The 26,390-nt window shown below is 36.9% G+C and overlaps 2 protein-coding genes across 3 annotated transcripts in view; one reads left to right on the forward strand and one right to left on the reverse strand.

The window, feature by feature from the left end:
• SERPINE3 (serpin family E member 3) overlaps positions 1-1,660 on the forward strand; it is a 16,017-nt gene extending 14,357 nt beyond the window's left edge. The window contains exon 8 of the mRNA XM_014306910.1: positions 1,617-1,660. Coding sequence (XP_014162385.1) covers positions 1,617-1,660 — 44 coding nt within the window. The remainder of the gene's footprint in view (positions 1-1,616) is intronic.
• A 1,538-nt stretch (positions 1,661-3,198) lies between these two features.
• Positions 3,199-26,390, reverse strand: part of INTS6 (integrator complex subunit 6) — a 37,071-nt gene continuing 13,879 nt past the window's right edge. The window contains exons 2-16 of one of the 2 annotated variants that reach the window (XM_005420784.2): positions 25,292-25,381; positions 18,177-18,360; positions 17,093-17,218; positions 16,123-16,277; positions 13,178-13,330; positions 12,909-13,041; positions 12,322-12,416; positions 11,808-11,918; positions 9,923-10,138; positions 9,688-9,814; positions 8,337-8,479; positions 7,532-7,766; positions 6,436-6,807; positions 5,900-5,993; positions 3,334-3,776 (exon numbers count right to left, since the gene is read on the reverse strand). In XM_005420784.2, the coding sequence (XP_005420841.1) occupies positions 3,683-3,776; positions 5,900-5,993; positions 6,436-6,807; positions 7,532-7,766; positions 8,337-8,479; positions 9,688-9,814; positions 9,923-10,138; positions 11,808-11,918; positions 12,322-12,416; positions 12,909-13,041; positions 13,178-13,330; positions 16,123-16,277; positions 17,093-17,218; positions 18,177-18,360; positions 25,292-25,381 (2,328 nt within the window). In that variant the 3' untranslated portion in view covers positions 3,334-3,682. Of the gene's footprint in view, positions 3,777-5,899; positions 5,994-6,435; positions 6,808-7,531; positions 7,767-8,336; positions 8,480-9,687; positions 9,815-9,922; positions 10,139-11,807; positions 11,919-12,321; positions 12,417-12,908; positions 13,042-13,177; positions 13,331-16,122; positions 16,278-17,092; positions 17,219-18,176; positions 18,361-25,291; positions 25,382-26,390 lie in introns of both variants that reach the window. The other variant, XM_031056792.1, reaches the window with a different exon arrangement.

A 26,390-nucleotide genomic window follows, 5' to 3' on the forward strand; every position in this document is an offset into this window, starting at 1 on the left:
TGATAGCAAACAGACTTCTGCCAAAAAATGTTTCTTTGCAACTGTTAACTCTTTTCTTGCAAATAACCTCCCCTAGCCACCAAACAAACACCACCCAAAACCCCAAACAGAACTGCAGAGCATGCCTTAGAGTGCAGCATCACAATGCTCCTTTAGCTTCAGTAGCAGATTATAAATCTCATTTCAGATATCCAATCACATTAAGTTACTCCTGCCAGAATAAAACACCCTTTAGCTTGTTGGCAATAATAAAGAACTGCATTATTCACCATTTAGCAGGTATTTGCTACTCTGAAGCATCAGGCCAATATCCAACAACTCTTATCATTCTGAACAATGCAGTAATTTTGCACCTGAAGTATTTTCCTACAAATCGTTCAAAAAACATTTCTCTCATAACTGGGGTCACAGCCATTTAGACCTTCAAAGAACATACAGACATTTACAGGGTTCAGTAAAACATTGGGTTCTAGCACAAAGGCAGAAATAATTTCCCTTGTCTGCTTCCAAGCAACCAACATTGTTCTCTTAAGTCAGTGAATAGCTATGTATGTAACATTTTGTTTTAAAAACCCATATCATGAATTTTGACCACAGTGCAAGCACACAAGGAGAAAATTACTGCCTTGGTTGGAATTTTGTTTTATATATGCTTTGGCAATCATTGCCAGTCAATGAATAAAAAGTATTTTACTTGGCAAATACAGAATTTTAAAATAAAAAGGCATTAATAAGCTCACCTGTGAAACATGAGCCACAGACTCTTCAGGATCAAGAACAAACTTACTTTGGTGAATAAAACGGTCAGTTTACAACATATATATAAATTATACAAAGAGGAAGGAAATCTGATTTTAAAACAGGATTTTTATGTGAAGCATGAACTACATACCTTCCAAACAACCCAAAATCAAAAAATAATTTCTGTAATTCAAGCTTTTTAATGCAAGAAGTGAAAACATTCAGTCATTTCATTTGCTCAGACTTAATGATTCAAGTTTTTGAGGTATGGAAAACTTGAACAGGTAAACAAGGTCTATTTTTCATCCACCTGTCTAAAAGTGCTTAAAACTTCTATGCCCATAAAGTTCTTAATGAATCTTTATGTAGACCAAAAGTATTCATTGCATCAATTTTCTAGTAATAGTAGAAATATGTTTCCAATACTTAAAATAGCATAGTTCTGCTCAAAATAATTGAAAAATGTTAGCGTTTTTTAATCTGAATTTCAGGTTTAAGCACATTCCCTTTGAAGGACAGGCAAGGTAACATTACAAATAACCAAACAAATCCAGTCAATCTGAGGCAGTCATTTCATTCTCTTCTGTAACTAAAATATGGACACAAAGCAATGAACTTAGGTTCTGTTTTGCTCAGTGTAAGTTTCAGATTTCGGCAGGTTCCTGGTTTAGGCTACCAATTATTTGGAAAGGTGTTTTTTAATACAGAAATGTTTAGATTATTTTAAGACAAGCATGCAATTGCAGTCAGTTTTTCCATCAGTGAACAATTCTATGATCTGCTAGCTCCATGCCTAACTTATGTATTTAAACTGTACAGCACCTAGAAAATGTGGCCCCAAACTGAAATAATGTTAATATTGTTTTCATTTACAGGTTCAGTACTTTTTATAGGAAGAGTTACAAATCCTTCATCATGAGCACTAAATGCATATACTGACTTCTGCTCCTCCTGTGATGAGCATTCCTCCAACGAAATTAAAGGCTACATTGTATGTATTTATTAAAACACAGTTTGAAGCGTATCACTTTGCCAAGAATCTCCACTACCCTATTACATTGTAGACACTGTTGAAACTTACAGCTGTCTAGGATCATCAGCACCACAACTACAGCAAAGACAGTGTCCAAATAAACATTTGCAAAAAAATGGAACAGGTTCAGCCTCCTAAATGTTTAACAATATGAACCAACACCTTCTCTTCCACTTTATCATGGCTAAAGTCAGCTTGACTGTTGCTGAGTATGTAGGTGATTTGAATGAAAACAACCCACAAGAAAGCTTTGTGGTGTTATTTTTCAAGCACAATTTCATTTCCCTGTCCCGAAGTCCAAAGCTTAAGAATAAAACTGAAATTCAGTCTGACCTCAGCTGATATAGACTGATATAGCTGATATATATAACCCAGCTGATATAGAAGGTAACAAGCAAGCAGCAAAATGCTGTGAAAAGAAAACCAAGTTGAAAGGCATTTTCAAAACTGACACAGAATCAAGGAATCATTATGGTTGAAAATACTTCTTAGATCATAGAGTCCAACCATTAACCCAACACTGCTAAGTCCGCCACTAAACCAAGTCCCTAAACACCACACCTATACACTTTTTGAACACTTCCAGGGATGGTGATTCTACCATGTGCCAGGGCAACCTGCTCCAGATAGAGCAGGAAAGAAGCAGAAATACTCAGTGACCAAACAAATACTGCCAAAAGAGGCAGCAGCACTACCTCTACTGCCTTTGAATTTTACACAATATAGAACAGACATTCCAGAAGAACACTGAATGTGACTACTGGCATCATGAAAAATGAGGGATGGTTTTCAGCATCCTGACAAAAGTTGGCATATGGCAAGTGTTCAGCAACAGTGGCATAAGCATCAGAAACCCAGGCCCATAAAGATTTTGGGTGGAGACAGCAAACCACTGACTCCCAAGAAAAGCATCAGAGAGGACTGTTTTATTCACCTCCCACTGAATCAAACAAAGCCTTGTAGATAACCCAGAGCATCCAGCAGAGCTGAAAGATGTGGCCAGTAAAGCAATCAATGATAATTTGTGTCCAGGCAGCAGCACCCTGCGGCTGTTCCCATACTTGTAAACCCCTAAAATCTTCTGACACAGAAAACCTCTGCGCACCCTTCCTCAAGGGCTACTGACCCCTGCTTTACTGCACTGTATCCCTCAATAAAACCTGAGGGTTTGTCATGGCTACACATGTGCTTACAAAGCATCACTTTGTTATGCTGGCCACCAAGAGTGCAAAATACACAAGATATCCTACTGTAGCTGCAATTCAGCATTAACTCTCTTTCACTCATTCTGATTAAGAGCAGAATATCCAGTGATACAAACCCACTCTTCCTTCTTTAATACTGATACCAGAACACAGAAGCTCTGGAAAGGGAAGGGAAAACAAATAATTTCAATAGAAACTGTAATCAAACTTACACAAAGATTAAAATAGAGATTTTATTGATGGAATAACAAAAGTGCTTTTCTTAAATATTTTTCAAAATACATTTATACAACTTACAATAATATATCCAAAATAACTGTATATACAAAACATTACCTTGTTTCATGTATGTGCTTTTTTTTTTTTTTTGAAAATTACAAAGCAACTTTTTGGCAAAGTTCAACCTTAAGAGGTGATAGTTTTGAAGGTTAGATTGAGAAAAATAGAACCTGAGGGAAAGTGACACATGTCCATGATGAGCAAGAAGTTCTCAATTTAGTTAAATAAAAACGGTTTTGTAGTATTTTTCACATTACAAAAATAACAGAAGTGAAGAAAAAAAAGGATGATTGATATTTCTCATCATTTTATTGAGCAGCTTCTCATTCTTTCAGGTATAGGAACTTGAGATAAGAGTGCATGTCAAAAATGAATGCAAGTAGGAACAGCAGTGCCCTGCTGTGGCTCTCTCATGTGCAGTTTCTTAGTTGCTCTTGATATGGTTGACCTGATTGGATCTGCGATGGATTTCTTCCAGAAAACTCTCAAGCTGTTCTATCAGCATTCGTTTCTTAAACCTGGATTTAAAAGAAAGCATTACAATGGATGCACAAAATAATACATGAAACATCATTGACAAAACTTCAACTGAACTCTGGAAACTTCAGTTATTACTTCAGGAGCCGTGCATGATGAAGTATACACATACCTCATTTGTATACATACACTGTCTCCTAACATTCTGGTAAACCACTAACTTGCTTTTCCATTTGCTGAATAAAAAACTACATTTATGAGAGTTTATTATAGCTGAACATCACTCAGCTCTCAGAAATCCAGGAAAAAGACAGTTAAGAGTTTGTTGCTTCCAGAAGTGAAGTTCTGAAGCACGGAAATAAAATATATATCAAAAGAACTAGAATCCTAAAGCTGGCCAACAGCTTTGAGGGATTATTTGCATGCCTTCATGATGCACCCAAGTTAACAAAGCTGGTACTGGTGGAGCAACAGCCATTATACAGTGCAAAAGCAGATTTCCTGACAAACAACACAACTTTAAGAAATTAAAGGAAAATACAGACATCCAAACTCCACACCTCTGGAGTCTCTGCACCTCTGTTCTACATCAGTTGCATAAATTTGATCAGTAGGCCATTCTGTCACCTCTGCTTACACCCCTACCTCAGGAAGTACAACTCCTAGCTGTTTCTGCTAACCCCTCCCCCTTGCAACATTTCTGCACTTCCGAGAAGCCACTCCTGACCAATGCTTTGGGAGCCATATGTGTGTTCAAACACAAGCAGCAATGAAAATATTTTGAACTATATGCTAAGTTCAGTCCTGTGACTTCACTAAACCCCAGCAGAAGCCTCTAGTTCCAGTCAGGCATCCTGGTCCATGCCCTTGGCTCATAGAGACATGGTACCTGCACTAATTTCCAGATCACAAACCTCCCCACAATCCCTGATGCCTCCAAGAGCAACACTCAGCCACTGCCAAATTTTGTAGAATTATCAACTAAAGATACCTGGAATAAAGAAACTGCAAGAGAAATGAGAGCTACAGGTGATCTTAAAAGCCTAATTTTACAGCACAAAAATTCCAACCCCGCTAAGGGCTGCCACAAACTCCAAGTGCAACAGTATTATTATAGTGTGCTGTAACAGTGAGGAAGAATGTATAATTTGCAACATACAGAACAACTCTGACAGGCAATGTAACAATCAAACAAAAGCACAATACAGCAATGGTTGCTATAGGAAGAGCACGTTCTACATAAATTTATACGCCTCACCAAGCTGGCAATAGAAGGCTAGAGGATCTGTAGGAATGTCCAACATCCAGTATACCTCGAGAGGCATGGTTTTCTCCTAAAATTATTTTGTTTTTAATCATGAAATTTGCTTAATGCCACAGGATGACTACTACAAAACAGATTAGAGAATAAGAAGCTGCTATTCTCTGAGGTTTCCAAAATAAACCTCAAAGTTTGGGTTATATTTACAATCCCTGTAAGATCCTGGAATTAGTCATTCCCTGCAACTCAAGCACTACTGGTTCTAATACATTTCTCCTCTCTTCCTCTCAGTAAGCATATAGAAGGCTAAGTATGGATAGTCTAAAGATACTGTAAGGAACAGTTTCTACCTGGATGAAAAACACAGGGTTTAAATCCTTATCAAGTCACTCTTCTTCAGAGAAAAGCCACCTCCTTTTCCAAAGTCTCAGACAGGACTACGCTATCTCTGAATGAAGTATGCTGAAGAGTAGAGACATATCTTTATGAGCATACCTGAATTTAAAAACTATTTTTAGGACAAGATTTTGAGCTGATGCTATTTCTGAAAGCCTAATTCCAAGTAACTGGCAGCTCCATTACATTTTCAAATTAGCAGTACACTCACCTGAACTTTAATTGGAATTATTTTTTTAAAGTTACCTTCTCTTTCTATACCATTTTCCATCTACATTTACAGGGATTTGGCAGTTACAGTTGCCAACATCTTTAAGCCAAAATCCAAGGGAAAAAGGTAAGCTTTTACAAACAACACCTCAAGAAGCTTATGCATTTCTGCTCTTTCATGGGAATTATTTACTTGCAGTGCAAAGCATTGTTTCAAACAATTGCATGATTGTCTGGCAATTATACATGGCACAACATGGTACAGTTTTGTAAGAATAATACAATCCTGTTACCTACCTTGAAGCTTCTTTTATAACATTCTGTAAAAATATCAGTCGGGTTTGTAAGCTTCCTTGCACATGCTTCAGCAAAAAGAAGATTCTTTCATATTCTTAAATGTCAAGAGAACAGAAACACCAGTTATTTAAAAGATGCCTACACAGACATCTGTTGTAATAGATTTGAGTGAAATGCAAGATTCAATGTTTGTAAACTTTTAAGCTGTATCTCCTATTAACTGTAGCAAGAACATCTTGTTTAATGAGAATAAATATTAAAAAATACATGATATTGCACCATATGATATTACCAACACCTATCAAGTTAATTCTAGTATTGATATAAAAAACATGACTTTCATGAACACAGGTATAGCAATGTTTTAATCACTCCTACAGTAAGTTTTTAGCAGAGGTTTTAAAACAAATCTTTTCAGCTTTAAATTTAATTTTGTTTCAGTCTCATGGTCCAGTACACTTCTAAAATAGTGATCTAACATGAATTCTTTGTTTAACTCTCATGCCAATTATCTGAAAGAAATTCAGTATACTTACTCCTTCCCGGTTTTCGGATCTCTTTCATAATTTGTGCTCTTAGCTCTATATTAATCTCTCTGGAACTCCTGCAGTGCACCGGTTTTTTCCCTTTGCTAGGTGAAGACATTGTCAAGTTCTCTTCTGGACTTTGCTCTTTACTACCTGATTCCTCGTGATTCTCCAAAAACCCATCAACATTCAAATTATTCCCTAAATGTTCATGGCCTACATCCTCTGTATGAGCTGTTGGTCGATCCAATGAATTGAATGGTGAAGAGGACAGTGAAAACTCTGAATCCACAGCATTTGGGAAAACATCTGATGAAAGGGGGTCTGTATTGTGATTCTCAATGACATCATCAACTCCAACTTCATTATTTGTTTCTGATGCTGAAAAAACAAAAATTACTAGGTTCAAATTCCTTATAATTTCATACAAGTCAATGAGTCAGATCAGCATTAGACTCTTAAAACTATGCCCTAGCTCATAGAGTCCACTGTACATGCCAGGCATAAGAAAACTTGTTTGTGGATTATAACACTGAGCCTGTCACTATCTCCTGGCAATGAATGATGTTAAAAAAAAAAATCACAGGTATATTATTTGTATGAAAAAGGAAATTACTATGTGGACTACCAACAAAAGAAAAACCACCTGTAATGAGTGTTTTATGACATGGCGTCTTTCCCCCTTTAAATCAAACCAACCAAATTTATTTTAGTACTAACCAGTGAATAAGAGAGTTATACAGCCCCTCAGCTTTACACCCAGGAAGTGATTTCACTGCTCGAGAGCAAATTCAAACTAACTTCATGCTGTGATACTTCTAGAGTATCTAAATTTCCAGGCAAAGGAAGAAAACTCTTCTCATTGTCTACACTGTCTCCTCAGGAAAGAAGAAATACATTGTTTATACTTAGAATTTATATGGAAGACTTCCATCCAAAGGACTATACGAACTCTGTAATTAAACCCAGACACACACTAAAGTACTTTATTTTCAAGAGGGAGGGATAAAATTGCCATATTTCACAAATTAACCAGCAGGTTTTTTTACACAAAGTTTTTTCAGATAAATTAAAAAAACTTTAAAGATTTTGAAGATTCACTTACTTTTGTGAATAGCAATGGGTTTAATAAGGTCAGGCTGTGCTTGTGCAATTGGTGTTGGGGGCCCTTTTCCTCCAATGTGGTTATTGACAACTGGAAGAGTTGGTGGTCGCCCTCTGAGCAGGGGGGACATACAACGTCGCCTTTTTGGAATCCCTTGCATATTTGGTTCTCCCGGTCTTTTATGTTTATTTTGAGGTCCTGATACGAATTCATCTGCTTCATCTATCATCATTCCCTGAAATTATTTTAACGGGAAGAATTCTTAAGCTTCACACCAAAACCACGTAACATAAGGTACAATTAATGCTCTGATATTATGAGAATGTTTAGCATGTGCAAGAGTTACATACAACATGCCATTATGTTTGGAATTCCAAATTGTCAACCAAGACCAGATAAATGTGCTTAAGGCCCTTATCCAACACTCTGCCAAGTAAGGTAAGGGTATGGGCCACCAAACTGCCTTTTCAGTAATTGTAAAGAGACTCACATATTTAACACAAGAGCTCTAAATTTTACTAGCAGTTTGGTCAATTCTAAGAGATTTGGATAAAAGGGACAGCCAAGACTCTCAAATTCTAGACAAATATTTCAGTTATAATACAATTTAGACACATAATACCGGTTTTCCAATAAAGGCTGTCCTCCATAAAATACTACTGATAGAAGAACAGCTGAGACAGTTTGCAGCCATTTCTTTTACAAGTATTTGAAAGGGTTTCTCCAATCGACTACTCAAAGAACAATGCAGGCAGTAGCAGACACACAACAGCACATTTTTTAAAAAGCTTTACAGAAAAGTCACCTTTTTGTCCAATTTGAATGGATTGCCAAATGTATGAAGCCTTCGTGGCTGATCAGGATCAAGTTCTCGGAGTGGAGAAGGTATTTGTTTTAGATACTCCTGGTAGTTTCCCATTTGTGCTATAGGTACACTGTGAACTTGATCTATCGTAACAGAGGAGTTAATTAATACACAGTACTGCTCACATTATGAGAATTTAGTCTATATCCATTTCATATCTCCAGTGTTCAGACTTATCAAATGCATTAACAAAACATCTGTACAAAGCTCACCATTTTTCTTGCCTAACTGGTATTTATAACACTTAGGAGACTTGCTGAAAGGAATCAGTACATGTCTTGGGGATTTATCATTTTGACAACAAATAAGCCAAAGGTGTCATGCACAGATGTTAGTTTTCCAATGTGTCCCAACTTTACAACAGAGGAATGGATGGCAAAACAGACTAGGAACAAATTAGAAATAAAACATTACTACAAACAGAAGATATATTAAAGCGAAGTAGGAATGTCATGCTGCACACAGCTTTGACATAACTTTGTCCAATTTTCACAACCCAAAACTTAATTGTCAAGACCAGCATTTTCCCAGAGCAAGTGTGACTTTTGATCACCATAAATCACCAAATTCTTAAAAAAACCATAGGAGCTGATTTTAAACTTGTTCTAGTTTTATTTGCCAAGCCTTGGTCCGGAAAAAAACACACAAAAAAAATCCTAACGTGAGTTAATCCTCCTCCCTGAAGAACAACTACACTGATAAAGTGATAATGTAATGTGAAATGTACAGATGTTAATCTGACCTAAGTAGTGGCAGCACAAGCTTTCACCTGCATTGCCCTTCTCACTCTACTTATTTCAACATCTTCAGTGAAATGTCACAAAGCAGTGGCAGAAGACAGAAGAAAAAAGGTAAACAAATAAATTAGCGACTACTGAACCATTTGCTCTTGGCTCAACAGGCAAAAACAATCACAGCGGCAGCACCCAGTGAGCTAGCTTACTTTTCCACTGCTCACAATCCACTTCTACTGAGAGAGATCATAACATTCAGAACTGCCCTCTGATTTTATCAGATACATCCATGAAAGTTAGGAAAAACAGTGAACAAAGGACCTTCTGTCAAAGCCCAAGTCTCCTCATATGGTCTTAAGAATAAAGCAGTGAATCAGCAATCTTCTGCCTTCACCATTTTTTCTTCCAATAAGGTAAGGAAAAAGCATATAAAAAATCCATGCAGTTTAATGCCAAGAGCAGACATCCATCAAGTTTTAAAGAACTACATTATTTGTTACACTGTTTTTTAGCAATAATCACATCACAGACAGACAAAATATAAACTGTTATCTAACCTTCATCTTGTCCTTTGAGGAACTTGCAAGTACTCTTCAATAAATTAGATCTCATTCGTGTTAACTGATCCAAAAGATTTCTTCTGGGTATGTCATAAGCATTTCTAAATGTCTGAGGTTTCAAATCCTATGGTTCCAGTAAATGAAATTCCAATTAATGCCATGTAAGAAACAATATCTAGCATTTCAATGGAAGTATATTGAAAATAACAACATTACACACAGTGGTGCTTACCTTATTCAGCAAAGCTATTTGGAACCCAGCATACTCCTTCATATTGAGGTCTAGAGGTCTATGAGGAATTTCCCCAGTAATCCCCTGTAGCAGATGTTGAAAATCGTTCCTATGTGCCATAGACAGGTTGTGTGATCTGCTTCTGACCTTAATTCCAGTCTCTTGCGCTACCTTTTTGCCTACAGAGCCAATGACTCTATCGGACTCTATTTTGGCCTTAATTTGAAATAAATAAATAAATAAAATTGACAATATGCTCTTAAAAGGATTAGTCAGACTTATTCATTTTAAATTCCTACCTACAAGATTCAACAATGTGCTAACACACTATGACGACCATAACCAGGCTGAGTGCTTAAGGAGTGCTTAATACACAACTACTTAATGCCTACTACAGTTTTAAATATAGTGAACAGTTTTCTGCATATTTCTCCTCTGCTGCCCATTACGGTATCTAAGCACCAATATGCATGCAATGCTTTTATTTTCATAAAATGACATCATTTGACTAGTAATTCTCTGCAGATCTATCTGTACTCATATGATGTTCAGCTGTTCCTGTAGAGAACAGTCAAAACTCTCACAAGACTGATTTTCCCACAACTGTAGTTGCAATCAGTCACCCAATTGTATCAACTTTTTAAAAGCTCAATATAAATAGTCACAACATTAAAAAATGTCAAATATATGAAAATAACCAACTGGTTGACCAGACAGACCTAGCCCCCAATATTATGTTAGATTTGTACCAAAATTAAATGCATTCATAAATGCCAGCTTTTTGACAGAATACAGTGAAAGAAGCCAAAAGGAATTTGGTAACACAACTGCCAATTTTGGTTTTGCAATTTCACATAAATTTATAGACTACTCAAAAATTTGAGTATGTACTGAGAATACTGAGTCTTTACTGGCAGGGCCCATCAGAAGCTACAAAAGCTTTAAGTACAATTTGCAGTGCATGCCATTACATCTTAGAGGAGCCCAAGAGCTGAGACCTCAGTTCACAGATTAGTGAGCAATATAACTATGATTTAACAGGATATGCTCTAAACTTTAAGACACTTGTTTTCTAAAATAATCACTTATATTTATGTTTTAAGAAAAGGTTGGTCCATAAAAACTCTTTACCTAAGGACTATGATTTAACAGGATATGCTCTAGACTTTAAGACACTTGTTTTCTCAAATAATCACTTATGTTTTAAGAAAAAGTTGGTCCATAAAAACTCTTTACCTAAGTTACAAGTACTTGGCACTACTGTTCCTTGAGGTTTCAAGTTTACTTTTTTTATCTTGAACACAAAGCTTAACATGCACAGTTCAAAAGTGGAGGTAGCAGGGCAGAAATGCTTTAGCTGGTGCAGGAGTCTAGTCAAAGATTTGGGCACTCTTCTGAACACGGTCAGCAATTACAAACAATAACTTGACATTTCTACATCTGTATCATTATTAGATATACTGTTATGTCAGTTATCTTATTTACTGAACACTTTCCACTTCATGCCACAAGCCAAAGAAAGAACACTTTGATTCTGATGCATCAAGCACAAATCCCTATTTCCTGAAAAACGCTAACACATCTTTAAAGACAACATTGGTTTTCTTGGATAAAAGTATGTTATTCTCTGCTAAGTGAAAATGCTCCTTAAATAGAAAAAACCCCTCAACTTGTACTTCTGTATCTGTCTCTATATAGTTCAGTTTACAAAATGCTGTATTTTCCTTCAATTCAAAAAACCAAAATTATTTTTTGGTAATTGCTTCTGGGAAAGTATTAACTTGATCTTTCTGTTCTTTTTTCCCACAAAGCCACTGAACTTGAGTATTTTAAGATTATTCTGCTATTAGAATAAGTTTTTACTGCTCTTTTGCTTCAACATTACCTGCTGACTCAACTTTTTGAGATATGAAATGACACTGTAACTAAGTCCATATTCCACATTGTCAGCTATAAGGTTTGGTGCTCCCATCATTCTCACAGCTTTCTTCAAAGGCTGAAACATGGAATACATTGCATGGTCATATTTAACTTTATACGTACTTCAACTAACTGTACCCATTTCAAATAGAACCTGAGGTTCTGAAAGTTCAAAAAGAAGAACAACAACAAAAAAAAAGACACTCAGGGCCTAATTTTTGTTGTTTTAAAATAGTTCAATTTATATAGAATCAGTTAACATAAATATATATATATATATATAGTCCCAGTGTATTATGAAATTAAGAAAATTCCATAGCATACATGTCTCAGGCCTCCCACAGCACTCCAGTGAAAACACTCATTATGTATGAAGTTTAAGTATTCTCTCTTAAATTAATACTCATTCTACTTAAAATAGACTACATCCATAGTGGAAAGACAACTATAAACCAGAAATTTTAATACAGTCATCTTACCCCAAGATAATAAGGAGGCATTGTCTTCAAATAGCTTTCAAATGACTGACGCCATTTCAACGTAGGCTTTGCCTTGTGTACTTTAAACAAGTCATCTAATGGTTATAAAAAAAAGCAAAGCAACAAAATGAAAGGCATGGCTAGACAGCATTGCATCTTTTTTTTCTAAAAAATAAAATTCTAGTTAAAGAAACTCTTGAAGAAATGCAAATTCCTCCGTGATTAAATTACTATCTACAAATCAACATATATACAACTAAGCCAAGCACATACAAGATTAACGCTGCAGCCAAAAATGGAACCTGAAAAATTATCAAATTGAATTGGTATTGAGCCAACAGATTAAGAAAAATACCTCTTAATGAAAGTGAGATCAAAACATATCTACAAATGATGATTGAGTAAATCATCTTACACACTGAGTCTGAGTCACGAAGGCCAGACAATTGGAGACAAGTGAAACAAGCTACTGATTCTACCTTTCTCCAGGTGTTATTAATATTGGCATTAACTGCAGTAACTATTTAGATTATATCAGTGTTTCAATTACCTACCACATAAACAAATTTGTATAAAGTGGTATTTACCTAGCAGTGGAAGCAGGACTGGGTAATTGTAAGGCATTACAAATAAATTCACACAATTCAGCGCTGTACTAGCTTTCAAGTAACCAAAAGGATGACCAAGTTCACTGTATTTTGCACTATTGCTCACATACACCTGCAATAAAACACATTACATTGGATTTACACTCCAGGTATTCTGTTCTGAAACTTTACATTCTATTTTGATTATAGAATAAAATATATGAAAAACAGCATTCCATACACTTCAATTCAGCATGCATTCTACTTGCCTGCCAGCAGGTCTGAGGGGATTTTCTTTCCAGGATAAACTGGGTCAGTGGTGAAGGTTCTAATTCATATTTATCAAAAGGCAGTTTGTCAATGACCATCGGTTCACAGTCAGTACAGGAAAATTTCACCACAGGATGAGATGTGCGAGGTGGCTAAACAAAGTATTCCACTGTTAATAAGGCTGCACAACAATTAAAATGCATTTGTGCTATGACAACTGAAGCAGTACAGATTCTTTGAAAACACATGTATTTAAGGAACCTACTCAATACAGGATTCATTTACTGTTGAGTCCTAAGCAATTAATGATGTTACTACTGTCTTATTCTGAAGAAATCTTGTTTTCTAAATAAATGACAATTACTTCACATAGTAAATCTAGAGCAATATGCAACTAAGACTTCTTGCATTTACCCAAAAGCTGAACAAATGGGAGTAAGTCCTAATGGGGACAAAAAACATCCTCAGTGCTACTCTGAGACATGTCCATTTTCATTCCCTACAGAAGCAGGTGCTGTACTTCTGCATTTGCTGACTTTGCCAGGAGCTTTTCCTTCTTGGCAAATTTAACAGCTACAAAATTCAAACAATTATAAAGATCAAGAGTAGCGTGAATTCAGAAAAAATCAAACTTTAAAAACTCACATTTTAACTAGGTCTGAGGAAAAAAATATTTCAATTCTAAAAATTTCAGTGTTTGGATTTTTAAAATCTTTTTACTAATCACAGGAAAAACGCCTTTGTGTTTCAAGTTTCAGCTGTAAGTTAACAACTTGAAATTTCCTTTGCCAAAAGGGAGAGCCGATTTTCAGTGTGATGAAAATTGGAGCTCTACACCTTCCATTGAAGGGAGGAATACAAGCTCTTGTACTTAATCTGAGCTTTTCCCCAAGGTCACTAGAATCTGAGTAAGAGCTCAACTGGGAAGCCTCCATCCATTTACTCTATTTACAAAAAGGTAACTCACAAATACACAAGATGAAGTAGAGAAACAAAAGGTCTCTTGGACCATCATACCATTTCACCTTGAAAGCAATTCTTTTATGTCTAAGCTCTAGGCTCTTCATTTAGGATAAGCCACCCAAACAAGTCATCTGTCAAGAGAGCTGGTCTTGCTTTGAGCGCCTCCACCCCGAGGAAGGAGGGGTCTCCAACTGGACACCAAACAGGAGGCCCAAGCAAATGGACAAAGAACAGCTCTTTTCAAAGAATATGACTAATAAATAGTTGTGGTGGAGTTTCTGACCAAGCCACCAAGGTCAGACTACGAATAAAAAGGCTGCCAAAGACATTGACTACTCAGACTTGAGAAGTCCAATAATCCTTTGCTGGGCAGCAGAACTATTTTTACCTCTGAGCAGCTGAAGCAGCCATTTACATGTTGATCTGCCAGCATAATTATTAGCAGACTTTCATATAAATTAAAGAAAGCCTTGGTGATGTCATTAGCCACAGAAGACTTAAGTTCTCATGATAGGACTGTTTGAGACCACTCCACTGTGGATCAGGTAACAGGCAGGCAAAGTAAAGTATTTACCTATGAACTCCTAAGCAGACAAAATATGCTACATACATACACACTGATTACAACATATGCTGTGTTTGAACACTACTGTTAGAACAGTGCTGAAATACAGGTCTTGAAACACTACCAGCAACTTAGCTCCCCAACACTGAATGAGGAAGGTACAACTCAATTTCAGTTGATGTCAACAAGAATTCAGTACATGACAGTGCTTTATAGTTATGAGAGATATACACACTACAACAGAAAAAAAATCTCATGTTTTTGCCATTTGAGTAAGTCAACTGCAGGCTTTTCAAAGATTTCATTCAACAACTCTTCACTTGGCAAGATGTATTTTACCAATCTTAATCAAGATCTGGAGTAGCAAACTGTACAGACTACACAGGAAATGGAGGCAGATATGCTACTGACAGCAATTACAAAGAATACACAGGACCAGCTTTCCTACAGAACAGCCTTCAAATATCCACTACATAATGACATCTTGGTTTTTTTAATGACTACAGAAAATCTACTTTTATTCATATATGCTTTCAGTTCAGAAGGACATCCACATCCTTTAATCAATGTGGCCACAGATGCCAAATATATCAAAACCTGTAAATATGACTAAAATTTCATACTCAAACACTCATCAACAACCTGTATTTCAAACTACTTCATCTGTTTTCTAACCAAGAGATAAAATTTATGAGAAGTTAGAAGTTCAGGGAGTATTAGTCAGCACATCCATTTCATATCAAAAAACCCAGAAGAAGTTAACAAAAGTCATCATGAAATGTAGGTAACCATTACACAACTGCAGGATTTCTACTTTAATGATTTCAAATATAAACAGAAACACAAAAATGCATTATACTATACTCATGACTAGTTCTCAGACAAAAAGGCAGTGGCATACATTCCTTTGTGAAAAGGAACAAACAAATTAATTCTTAATAAATTAATTTTAAAAATAAGGTTTTCTCAGTTTGGATAAACTGAAGGTGTGGCTACACTGCACAACAGCAGACAAAATTATATTCACTTCCTAGGATGAAAGCAGAACTACCACAGGGATTCAAGTTGTCAATATCATACTATCTTTTCTTAATAACCTCTATGAGGCAATAGAATTTGATAGGCTTTTACCAAGTGCCACCATTTGATATTTAACAGGGTTCAAACAAACACATACATGTTCTGGGTCAAAAATCTGTTACAGGCAGTTTCCTAATGCTTCAAAGTTACTAAAAAGAAAACCCCTTGTTATTCCCTCATCAGCAGTTTATAGGCTTGCATGCATCATTCCTTGGGTCACACTGCTTCCACATTTGCTACAATGCAACACATATGTCAAGATTTGAAAAAAAAAAATCCGAATAGGAAATACTGGAATATTCCTGCATGCACAAACCCTTTATCTTCAGTACATACCAGTGTTGGAGAATTTTGATCGGGCCAAAAGGATTCAGGAACAGGCCAATGACCTATAGGAACCCCAGTTTTAGGGTTTGGTCTGACATAGATAAGTTTGTGACAGCTGTGCCAAGGTTGGGGTCCAAAGGGTCTGGATATCTCCACCTGCCCATCTACAGAAGAAAAAGGTTTTGAGTCAAAATAGTGTTAAAACTCAAGAAGAGTATTAAAGAATTCTGTGAAGCGTTAAAGATTTGTAAACCCAGGGAATCCCTTCCTGCAGTTAATATTATTTCTAAGAATAGCAGATAGTTGTCAGTAAGCATGTCTGCAGAAACACAAACTGAGAACCAAATAAGCATCGAATGTTTACAGGATGAAAGCCTAGAAAGGCTAGAGCCCTTCATGATAACGTTTCTTTTTCCTCCATTGTCATTAACAGAACCTTCAAATCCAAGCATTAAAGAAGTCATACATGACTAATACTACCGGAATTTTTATTGCAGCAAAGTAAAATTTTAAAAAACTCACAACCTTCTCAGTAACATCCAAAGACAGACCTAGCTAAGCCATTAAAAATGAGAATTTAATGCCACGCAGGTGTATTTGCTATTTTAACTCCTAGCCACTTTAATACACTGAAGAAAAAAGGATAAGCCCAGGTCTTTCCATATAATGTTATTTACATTTCTAACTGGTTGAAAACTGCTTTAAACATATAAATCCCTTTAACTATGCCTGACATGAAGAAAGGCATTTAAGACTACCTGAGTGGTTTGACCAAATGCAGAATGTCTGGCAGCTATAGCCAGTATTTTGAGACACTACAAAGTTTCAGACCTAACAGGTAGGTCCTTTTTGTGGTTAAGTGGTGCAAATTGCAATAGCTTCCCTTTTGACTTGACAATGACTATATTAAGTTCGCTAAGTTGCACTGATGACAGTCATCCCTGTTATTTGATACCACAGTGTAAAAAATTTCAAGTACCATCAATTGGTGAGGGATCTGGTCCGGCTTTTTCAAAATTTATTACCACTCCACTTTGCACTTTTTGCACCAATGACTCAAGACATTGATTCAGCATTCTTGGAGAGCACACACAATATGATCGACCTAGAAAAAAACAGTCAGGGTTAAAGCTCTTCAGTGTTTCTGCCCTTATTTTAACTTGGATCATTGAAAACTGTTCAACCACCACACTGATTTATGTATGGATCACTGATTTAAAGCTTTTCCTGAACACTTCCTCTTTTTTTAAGCAGCAAGGCAGCCTAGTGAAGCACTGACAAATGCCTCATTGGAAATGTTGGTATTTTAGACCTTAATGACTAAATCAAATTCTTGGTTGAATTCATGGAAAATGGGCTCCCCCTTGTGACAGACATCAACACTTAAACTGTCCACAAATTTCAGTCAAAGCACTCGCCAGTACAGCCTACATACAGTCAGAAAGCAGTGGAACCAAATCATTTTGGAATACTTTTCAAAGCCCTTTGTTTCCTCTCTATCACATCCTCTCTGATGCATTAGAAGAATATTTTTAAAATGTAATTAACTCAATGCCTGAATTTGATCTGGAATATAATTGCTAAGACATTAACAATATGATCTGTAACGGAGAAAAGTATCAATTCTGCAGAGTTATTATGCATTCTGAGAGGCATTGTGTGCTCTGGAGGGAAAAAACCTAAAACAACCCACTTCCTTCGCTTTGGCTTTTTTACACCATGGTGTGACAGGAATTAACCAAAACTGTACTGCAGAACAGACTCAATTACTACAATTTCTAATCGCAATACCAAGGTGTAGTAGAAAAAAGGAAGTTCTCTTACATAACATTTCTGAAGGAAGTAGATTCATTCTTCCAAGATAGGCTACATTTAATTGTCTGTAGCTTTAATGCTATAAGTCTCTTTAGTTTCATTTTAACAGTCTTAAGAATTTTTACAAGAACTGCAAGAACTTAGAAATCCTTATTCCATGACATGGAATCACACAATTAATTGAACTAAACTGAATTAATTTACACTTTGGAAAGCAATGACTTGTTAAAGGAAACAAGGGCACTCACCTCCTGTGACTTCACACATAGGTGTGATAGCAGAGTCATCCACAGGCACCCCTGTCATCTGTTCTGATTCTGGTGCTGTGATACCAGGCAAACGAAGAACCAACGCAAATAACCTCTGATCCCATCGAAAGGGTTCCTTAGTCAACTCACTTCCAGGTAAAGGGGAATTGAGAGGTAAATGGAGCTGGAAAGAGAGTTAAATCTGTGAATACACAGGTCTTAAAAGAAACAAAAATTCAGGTTTCATAGCAATGGCAATTCACTCTATATAGGCACATTTCTTTCCACACACATTTAATACCTCCTTAACAAAAATGAGACAACTTCCTAAAGGACAGCACAAGGCATTCAGAAGATCCTAGCTGCTCTTTTTGCATCCGGATACTTCACACAGATTAGTGAGAAAAAGAAAGCTTATCCAAATATTTAACTACAGAAGCCCTGAACAGATAGATTCGCAACAAGTAATTGCAAGTTCCAGAAATTTTGATACATCCCCGCCTGATGACACCACTGTCAGCACAAGCAAAGTCCTCATTTCACCTGGAGCACTGCAGCAACAAAAAGGGGAAAAACATCCCCAAAGCAATGACTCAAGTTGTGCAAACAGTTCCATTAGCACACCAAATTCTAGGGAGTTAAGTCCACATGTCCTCATTTTCTCTCATGCAGCTTTCAAAGAAATCCCAAAGTTCTCAGCCCTCAGCTCCAATGCTAGCAAGAAAGCACCAGTCTGTTTCAAAATTTGATGCAAATCCACACAAGCATTCATTATATATTGCCTTCATTTCTAGTTCATAGTGCACAGAGAATTTACAGAAAGCTGTTAAAAAAGGTTTTTTTGTTTGCTTATTTTTAAGAGATAGCTTGAAAGCATTAAAGCCTGATTTCCAAAACCAGATCCTGCAGCTATTTCTATTTACATAATTGCAGCATCTCATACTGGGAAAAACACATACCTTATTGTTTGAAAAGCAATCAATTTATTGATACAATCTTGAAACTAGGAACAAAATTACTCAAAATGTGGCCAAGAATCAGAATATTTTGCACTTTTCAGCACACCTGATGATTTCTCTAGAATTTCTCTTTTTGCTTACGCAAGCACAGAGTACATGTAAGAACAGAACTATTTTCTCCAAAGCTTCATGTTTTACACGAAACTTGTCAAAGGGAAGGAACTCAGTGGTTTATAACTAACTGCTTGACATGCATGTCTTTCCCCTCTACACAAAGAGCCACAACGACTGCCTGACAATGGAAACTCAGTTGAAAGAAGATAAAAGCATAGCCACATTCTTAGTTAACAGCCTGGAATCCTGACTATAAGAAGACTGATTTGCAAGCACTCCACCATCCTCACTTGAGGGTATTAAGGAATGCCATTCAAGCTTTCCTACCTAGATCTGACTGAAGATATACAATTTCCAAAGAGTACATTTGATCTGCAAACAAACCCGTTACACCTATGTAACAGCATTGTTTTCCTTCGGGCATCATATATACATATGTTTTACTATGAATATTTATATATATAAAGTACCCCATTAGATCCTGCACTAACAGTATCCTGATTTCAGTTTACCTCAAGCTACAAAATATTTCACTGGCTCAGCTAGTTATATGGAGAGAACATTTATAACAACTCTAAAACCAAAGAGTAGTCAGACACTGGCCACTGCATTATGCACATATTACTATCAGAGAAGTTTTCAAACTGTAAGACAAAATACAAAGCAATCATCATCAAGTCAAATGCCCTCACCTTCCTTCCAAAAATTTAATTCCAGCTAAGTTTAACATCCTTTAACATTTATACTGGCGAAGTTATAGATTCAAATCACCCCATTCACAGATATTAGTAACTTGGTCTTGTCATCTCCAGTTACTTTTTAAACTGGTATTGTATTACCATAGCAACTGCATACCTAGCAGAAAGTAAGATGAGCCTAGAATTCTACATCTTGCATTTCATTTCTTTCCCCACGCATATTTTAATATGAAGGCATGTACACATCTTCCTCCTTCTCAATAAACAGTATAAAAGATAAAGGCAGACTGAACTAAGGGAAGGTTATTTACCACCTGTGGTCTTCAAAACATGACCGTACATAAAGAACACGTGTCCTTCCAGCTTAGTACTAGAAACCAGCTGTCTTGTCTCATCACTCGTTTGTAGGAGCACACAGAAGCCCTACCATTCCCAAATGCCACAATGATAATGCTGCTACACAATCCGTGTGTGCCTTATGCCACTCTTCCTGCCTTTAAAACAACTAAAATATTCCAGAACTACGAGGGGGTGGAAGACAAGAGTGTTCTAGAAGATCTCTTCAGTACAAAGTTATTGGTGAGCAGGTTCTTTTCTTCTCAGTCCTTGCTTCTACCTACATTTATGCAATCAAGAGAAGCAGCACAGTCTAAAATCCTGGGGGGGGGAATAAAAAAAGAGGATCCTAGAGACCCTAGGGTGAAAAAAGCTAGATAAGCATTAGAACACACTGCACTGGCAAGGCAGTCTGAGAAAGACAGTAATGATCTTCTGGCAATGGCTGATAGGCTCATCCACTAGAAGGGCACCAATAGGATTGCTGAAGCTTTAGTACCCAGGTAATAACAGGCAGCTCCATCTTGGGATATCTCATAAAAGGGTGTTAGCCTACTAGGCACTAAACAAAAATATGTCTACAGCCAACTTTTCTTGTACCAAAAAAAAAATCTATTGGCAAGTAACCTTCCTTGCATGTTCTTCTGGTACCCCAAAGAAGGACAAGACATCTGACATTGCAAGTAAATGCAGCCTTTCATCCCTGAAGGACCAAGGACAGGTAACCATTCATGCCCAGCTGAGAACATCAGCTCTTGACAGACTGAGAAACTCTACTTACAGTTATCAACAACATTATGTTTTCCCATCTTTTTCCATCCAATCCTATGCAGTTATAATAGACACAAATTGTTCTCCCATGGGAGACAACTCAAGGAGATCCCAAAGACATCAAGGTCAACGGACACACCATGTCAATACATGATATACTTGGCCATTCCAAAGTCAGCATTAGCCATCACCAAGTATTCAGTGAGTTGATAGTTGCACATTAAGAATTTACACATTAAGAGCTTTGGAGCTCAGTGTCAAGTGCTGTGAACCCAAAAACTGCTGCTAACAGGAATAATAAAGAAAAGAAAGAATGGGGACATACATTTAATGATATTTGCCATATATTTCTTGCAGAATTTCTTTAGAAATCAAAACTGGAGGAACTATGATAAAAAAACATAATAGAGCATTTAGAGTTCCTGATTATTCTTGACAGAAAGCAGAACCTTGCTGTGACACTTGTCACAGCTGCTACAAGTGCAATGCAAGGTGATCAGCACTGGGAAGGATCAATGTGACAATGCCAAACAGCTGTGGGATGAAGTCACATGAAAATCACAGATTCTTCCTATAAGTCTCACGCAGCTGGAAGATCAGAGGAATGGCAACATACAGAAACCAAGCAGCATTGCTCATGGTTTTTTTGCTTGTATAATAATTTATCAGAATGTATCAATATGCTAATAACTCCATTTCAGTCTTGCAGACAAGTTTAGTGCTACTTAGAGGGTATGTTGAGGGAGGACAAGGGAACATAGCTCAGCAATCGTAAGACTCAAAAAATGTTATTTCATAATATGAAGAGGAATAAGAAATCCTTTCAAGCATTTAAACATTTGCTTAACAAAAGATGAAGAAATGCTAAGACTGAACTTGAGGGATCAGGCCAGAAGAGAAAGCCACTCCACAAGGAATCCATAACATGAGACCAACTAATTAATGATGGCTTGCCAACAGTATGAGCCCATCCCCTCAAGGTCCGACTCAAACTAGTGAGTCCAGGGAAGAGTCTGGTCAACAAGCCATGCAGAACATAGAACTGATGCTGGCACTTTTCAGTGCATTGGCACTGATGCATTAAAAAGCAGTGCCAGAAGGGACAGAACGGCAAGTGTTACTGACTTGTGCACGTGGAGAAAACTGCACAGACAATATAATTTCTGTTTTCAGTCTGAATGACCACACCCGAGAGACAAAGCAGCACTCACTGAATGTCAAGGCTCTATCTGCAACATCCATTTTAAAATCCACAAAGGAACAGGACATCTGAAGAATTCAGCAAGAGCTCTGAAAGAGGGTTTAAGCTTGACTGCTTCACACTAAGGCAAATGACAGTGTTCCCATAGTGATAAACTGATTTCATTGGTAAGAATGCAAATGTTCATCTGAATGATAAAGCTTTGAGAAAACTTGCCTCCAGGTCCCATGCTGGCTTCACAGGCTTTCCCAAAAAAACCCCAACAAAACACCAAAGCCCATCACTGTTGGTTATCTTGTACATATGCCTTAAAAGAACTAAAAATACACTGCCTCAGTCAATGCTAGGAAGTAAAAACATTGTTGTCATAGCCAGCGGGATATGATCACTTCCAACACCAACTCTGAAAAGCTTCCCCAAAGTCAAACCCAAAGAGCAGAACAGACATTTCAAAGTGACTGAAAAAGCTTTGTTAGTGAACCAAAGAGGAGCAATCAACTTCTGTATCTCCAGGGTGGTGTTCCTGTACTAATTCCAGCTCATTTCTGTATGTCCAACTTGAGAGGTAACTGTAAAGGACACTCAAGGTAGACTAAGAAGAATTCTGATCAAGAGGACCCACAGTGACAACAGCAAAAGATCATCCCTGAAAGACAGTAGTAGCACCCTTCAATGCTTCATTCCTCTTCTCTTTGATAGTGTTAAGAATGTTTCTACCAGTACACCTATGGCCAAAAAAGGGAAAAAAATCACATCCTTTGCTGAGTATGAAACACATACCCAGTACACACATATGGCAAAGCATTCAAACTTGTTTGCATTCAAATTTTGTCTCGCAGGAAGAACAGTGGTCACTTCACCTTCTGGAGGAATGGAACACCTTTACATTGGTTTATTAATAATAAAAAAACCCCACATTAATTCACTATTATTAGAGCAAATTCTGCATTTCTAGAATGCAATTTAACAATCACAAAATTGTAACACCGGGCCTGATTTGACATCATCACAGCACAAACTCTGGTTGTAGCACACACTTATCAGTCAGCACTGCTCAGGAGCCAAGCCTAAAATTAGTAGATTTATGCAGCCACCAGAAAACCCCTTGTCTCAACCTAAGTTACAACAGTTTAAAAGATGTGACTGTATGACCAAATGGTTGCCTGACTCCAGGAAAACGTCTTCTTGTGAAGACTTAAGATGAAGAAGTTGTACACACATTAAAAAGAAAAGAAACAAAAAAACCCCAAAACTGGATGGCTCTTAAAGTCCTGATTCTTGTTGTAAAAGAAAGAGCTTAACTACTAATGCAGCTTTCTTACCTAAATCATTTTGAGTAACAAAGATGAAAGGAAATGTAACACAGAATCATAGCACTGCGTACACCAGAAGGAACACACCACAGTTAAACAGCCCAGAGGCCTTTGACTGCTCAGAGCCTTGTCCAATGCAGCTTTTACCATCTCCACAACCACTGGACAACATGTTCAGCATTTGATCATACACACAGTTAAAGATTTTCCTGATATCTCATCAGAATTTCCCATGGGACAACTTGCAGCTGTTGCCTCTTATCTCAGCCCGGGTACCTCCAGGAAAAGACAAGCTCCCTGTCCCATTCAGTTGCAGAGGGTGGTAAAGCACTCCCCAGTCTTCTCTTCTGAAGACTGAACAAACCCAGTTCTCAGCCTCTACCCAGAGGTTATGAGTTTCACCCTCATGAGCACCTTGGTACTCCTCATTCCAGTATGTCAAGTGCCAGATTTTACAGGTCATCTGACAACAGAGATTCTTCTTCACAGCTAAAAGATTACCCAAAACTGTATTCTGCTGCTAACAGCACTGTATGTTGCAGAAGACTCAAAGCGTCACACTACTCAGTATTTTGGACTGCACACATTCAATCACAGAATTCATCTGAAAATAAGTTAATGGATAAAAAAAGTATGATGGAAGTGAGATTTCATACAGGTAACTTACTTGTTACCATGGATAAAGGAATTCCCTTTCAGTTACTAGCTATGCTTGTTAGGAGTCCACACAGAATTATACAATCATTCAACTCTCTTCAAGTCAGATATATTACAAAAACCACTCAAATACCACTTTTCATACATACAAATTCTGTAAGTGCCGTAACAATGCAATATAATACATTATTAGCAGAAATCTGAGTAACTAATGAACAGCAAAGTGCAACAAGTTAATCTGTACAGTCAAATGTGGTGCAGCACAGGCAAGTCTGTATTCTCCTCTTAAGTTTTAAAATGGACATTTGGATATTAACCTTTTCCCTGAAAAGGGAATGAATTTAGGGATTTGTTATAGCTTGTTTTGGTTGGGCACTGAGTTGGCCAGAGCAATCCTACCATTTCCATCTTTTTAAGGAAAGAATTCAAAACGGCCAATAAGTTAAAAGAGTTCAGTGCCTCAGCATTTGCCATACCTCTGAGTTAGCCAGATGTCTGAGTACTCCATATATCAAGATCTTGATTTTAAACTGCTCTACAGATTTAACTTGGAACATATTTCTTCAGTTCTTACCTTGAATTATAAAGACTACTCATTTGATTATAATCTTTTTAAGAACTCAGTGTGAGAGTAGTACATGTTTCACATACTCCCTAGTGGCAACATCCTTTGGGAAATCATTACTTTAACTTGGGTTTATACAAAAAGAACTTCTATCAAGACCAATTAAGGACACATATGCTTTATAGAAGTCAATTTCTTCTGCTAACATATTTTAAAACCATGAACTCCTTAGACAGAGTGAACTCATTCTATTAAACAGACCAACAATTGCACCACAGGTTTCTGTTACTTGAAGGAAAAAGAGTTATTTGGTTTTTCATAGTATTATTGCATAAAATTACTTGAAATTAAAATACATTACTTGAAATTAATCAAGACACAAGCAAATTTAAGCTATTAATGAGCATTCTTCTGAGGAGCCACTTATGCTCCTACTGTAAACAGTATTAATGTTTAAACAATATTTAGTACACATTACTGTAACCAGAGGTTAGATCTTACCTCTTCCTGTATCCCACTGGTAGTAGTTAATTTACTTCCATCAGTAACTGTTATAATTATTGCTGGCTCCAGAAAAAAAGGGTTTCGTCCCTAAGAGGAAAAAAACCAGTTACTTAAAATCATGTAACAAACTCTGTTAGGTCGTTAAATAGCCACTGATATCAAGTAACAAAACAACAAAACTTGAGGTATTTATTCTCATGTACCACATATTGCAGCACAATGGGTTTCTGAGCCTTTTTACACTCAGACCACAGAGTGCCAGACACTTAGCATGTCTGTATTCAATGAATGCACACAGAAGCAGCAAAAATGGTTAACATAGGACTTCAAGGATAAGGCTTGCAACGTATTCTGACAAACTAGCAGCTGTTTAGAGAAGCAACCAGCTCCTCCAAAGGTACTTCCAATTCTCCCTATTCCAGGGTGAATTTTGTGTGATTTAATTACTCTGTGTCCAAGTAAAATATTCACATAGTATCTTGTGATCATGACCCCTGCGCTGGAACTACTACTCTATGTATTAAGACTGATATAATTAGCACCCATTCCATTCTGATCAAAGTGGTTCAACATGCATACACAAAATCTACTTCAGAAAAAAATACTTGAAAAATAGATAACCTTTCTATACGTATCATTTAAGACAAACATATACAAGGCAAGATATTCTAGGATCCCAAGAAGACAGGCAGCTAGCCTAGCTGTAGCAAAAACTTGAGGTCAGTTATTCGTATTCCTTTATCTACTGCCAGTATTCTAGGAGCTTTCTATGCCTTCTGAAAAAGAATTCCAAAGTATTCCACAGATACATCAACTCCAAGCTTAAGCAACACATTTCACTCTACCTAGGGTTAATAATGGACTGAATAAAAGTCACCACAAGATTTTGTTTAGTAGGCCCTGTTCTTCTCTTGCTAATATCAAGGCCTTGTTTTTCTTCCTCAGGAAATAAAGAAAAATGTAACTAAACCTGCAGCCTAGTTCTGCTTATAAAAAAAAAATTATTTCATGAATGGTTGCAATTTACTCTAAAAACATGGAGAGAGACCTAACAGGTTTTAAAAGACCTTTTAAATCCATTTTTAGAACCCATTAA

The sequence above is a fragment of the Geospiza fortis genome, unplaced genomic scaffold (genome assembly GCF_000277835.1).
Source record: "Geospiza fortis unplaced genomic scaffold, GeoFor_1.0 scaffold194, whole genome shotgun sequence".
Lineage (NCBI taxonomy): Eukaryota > Metazoa > Chordata > Aves > Passeriformes > Thraupidae > Geospiza > Geospiza fortis.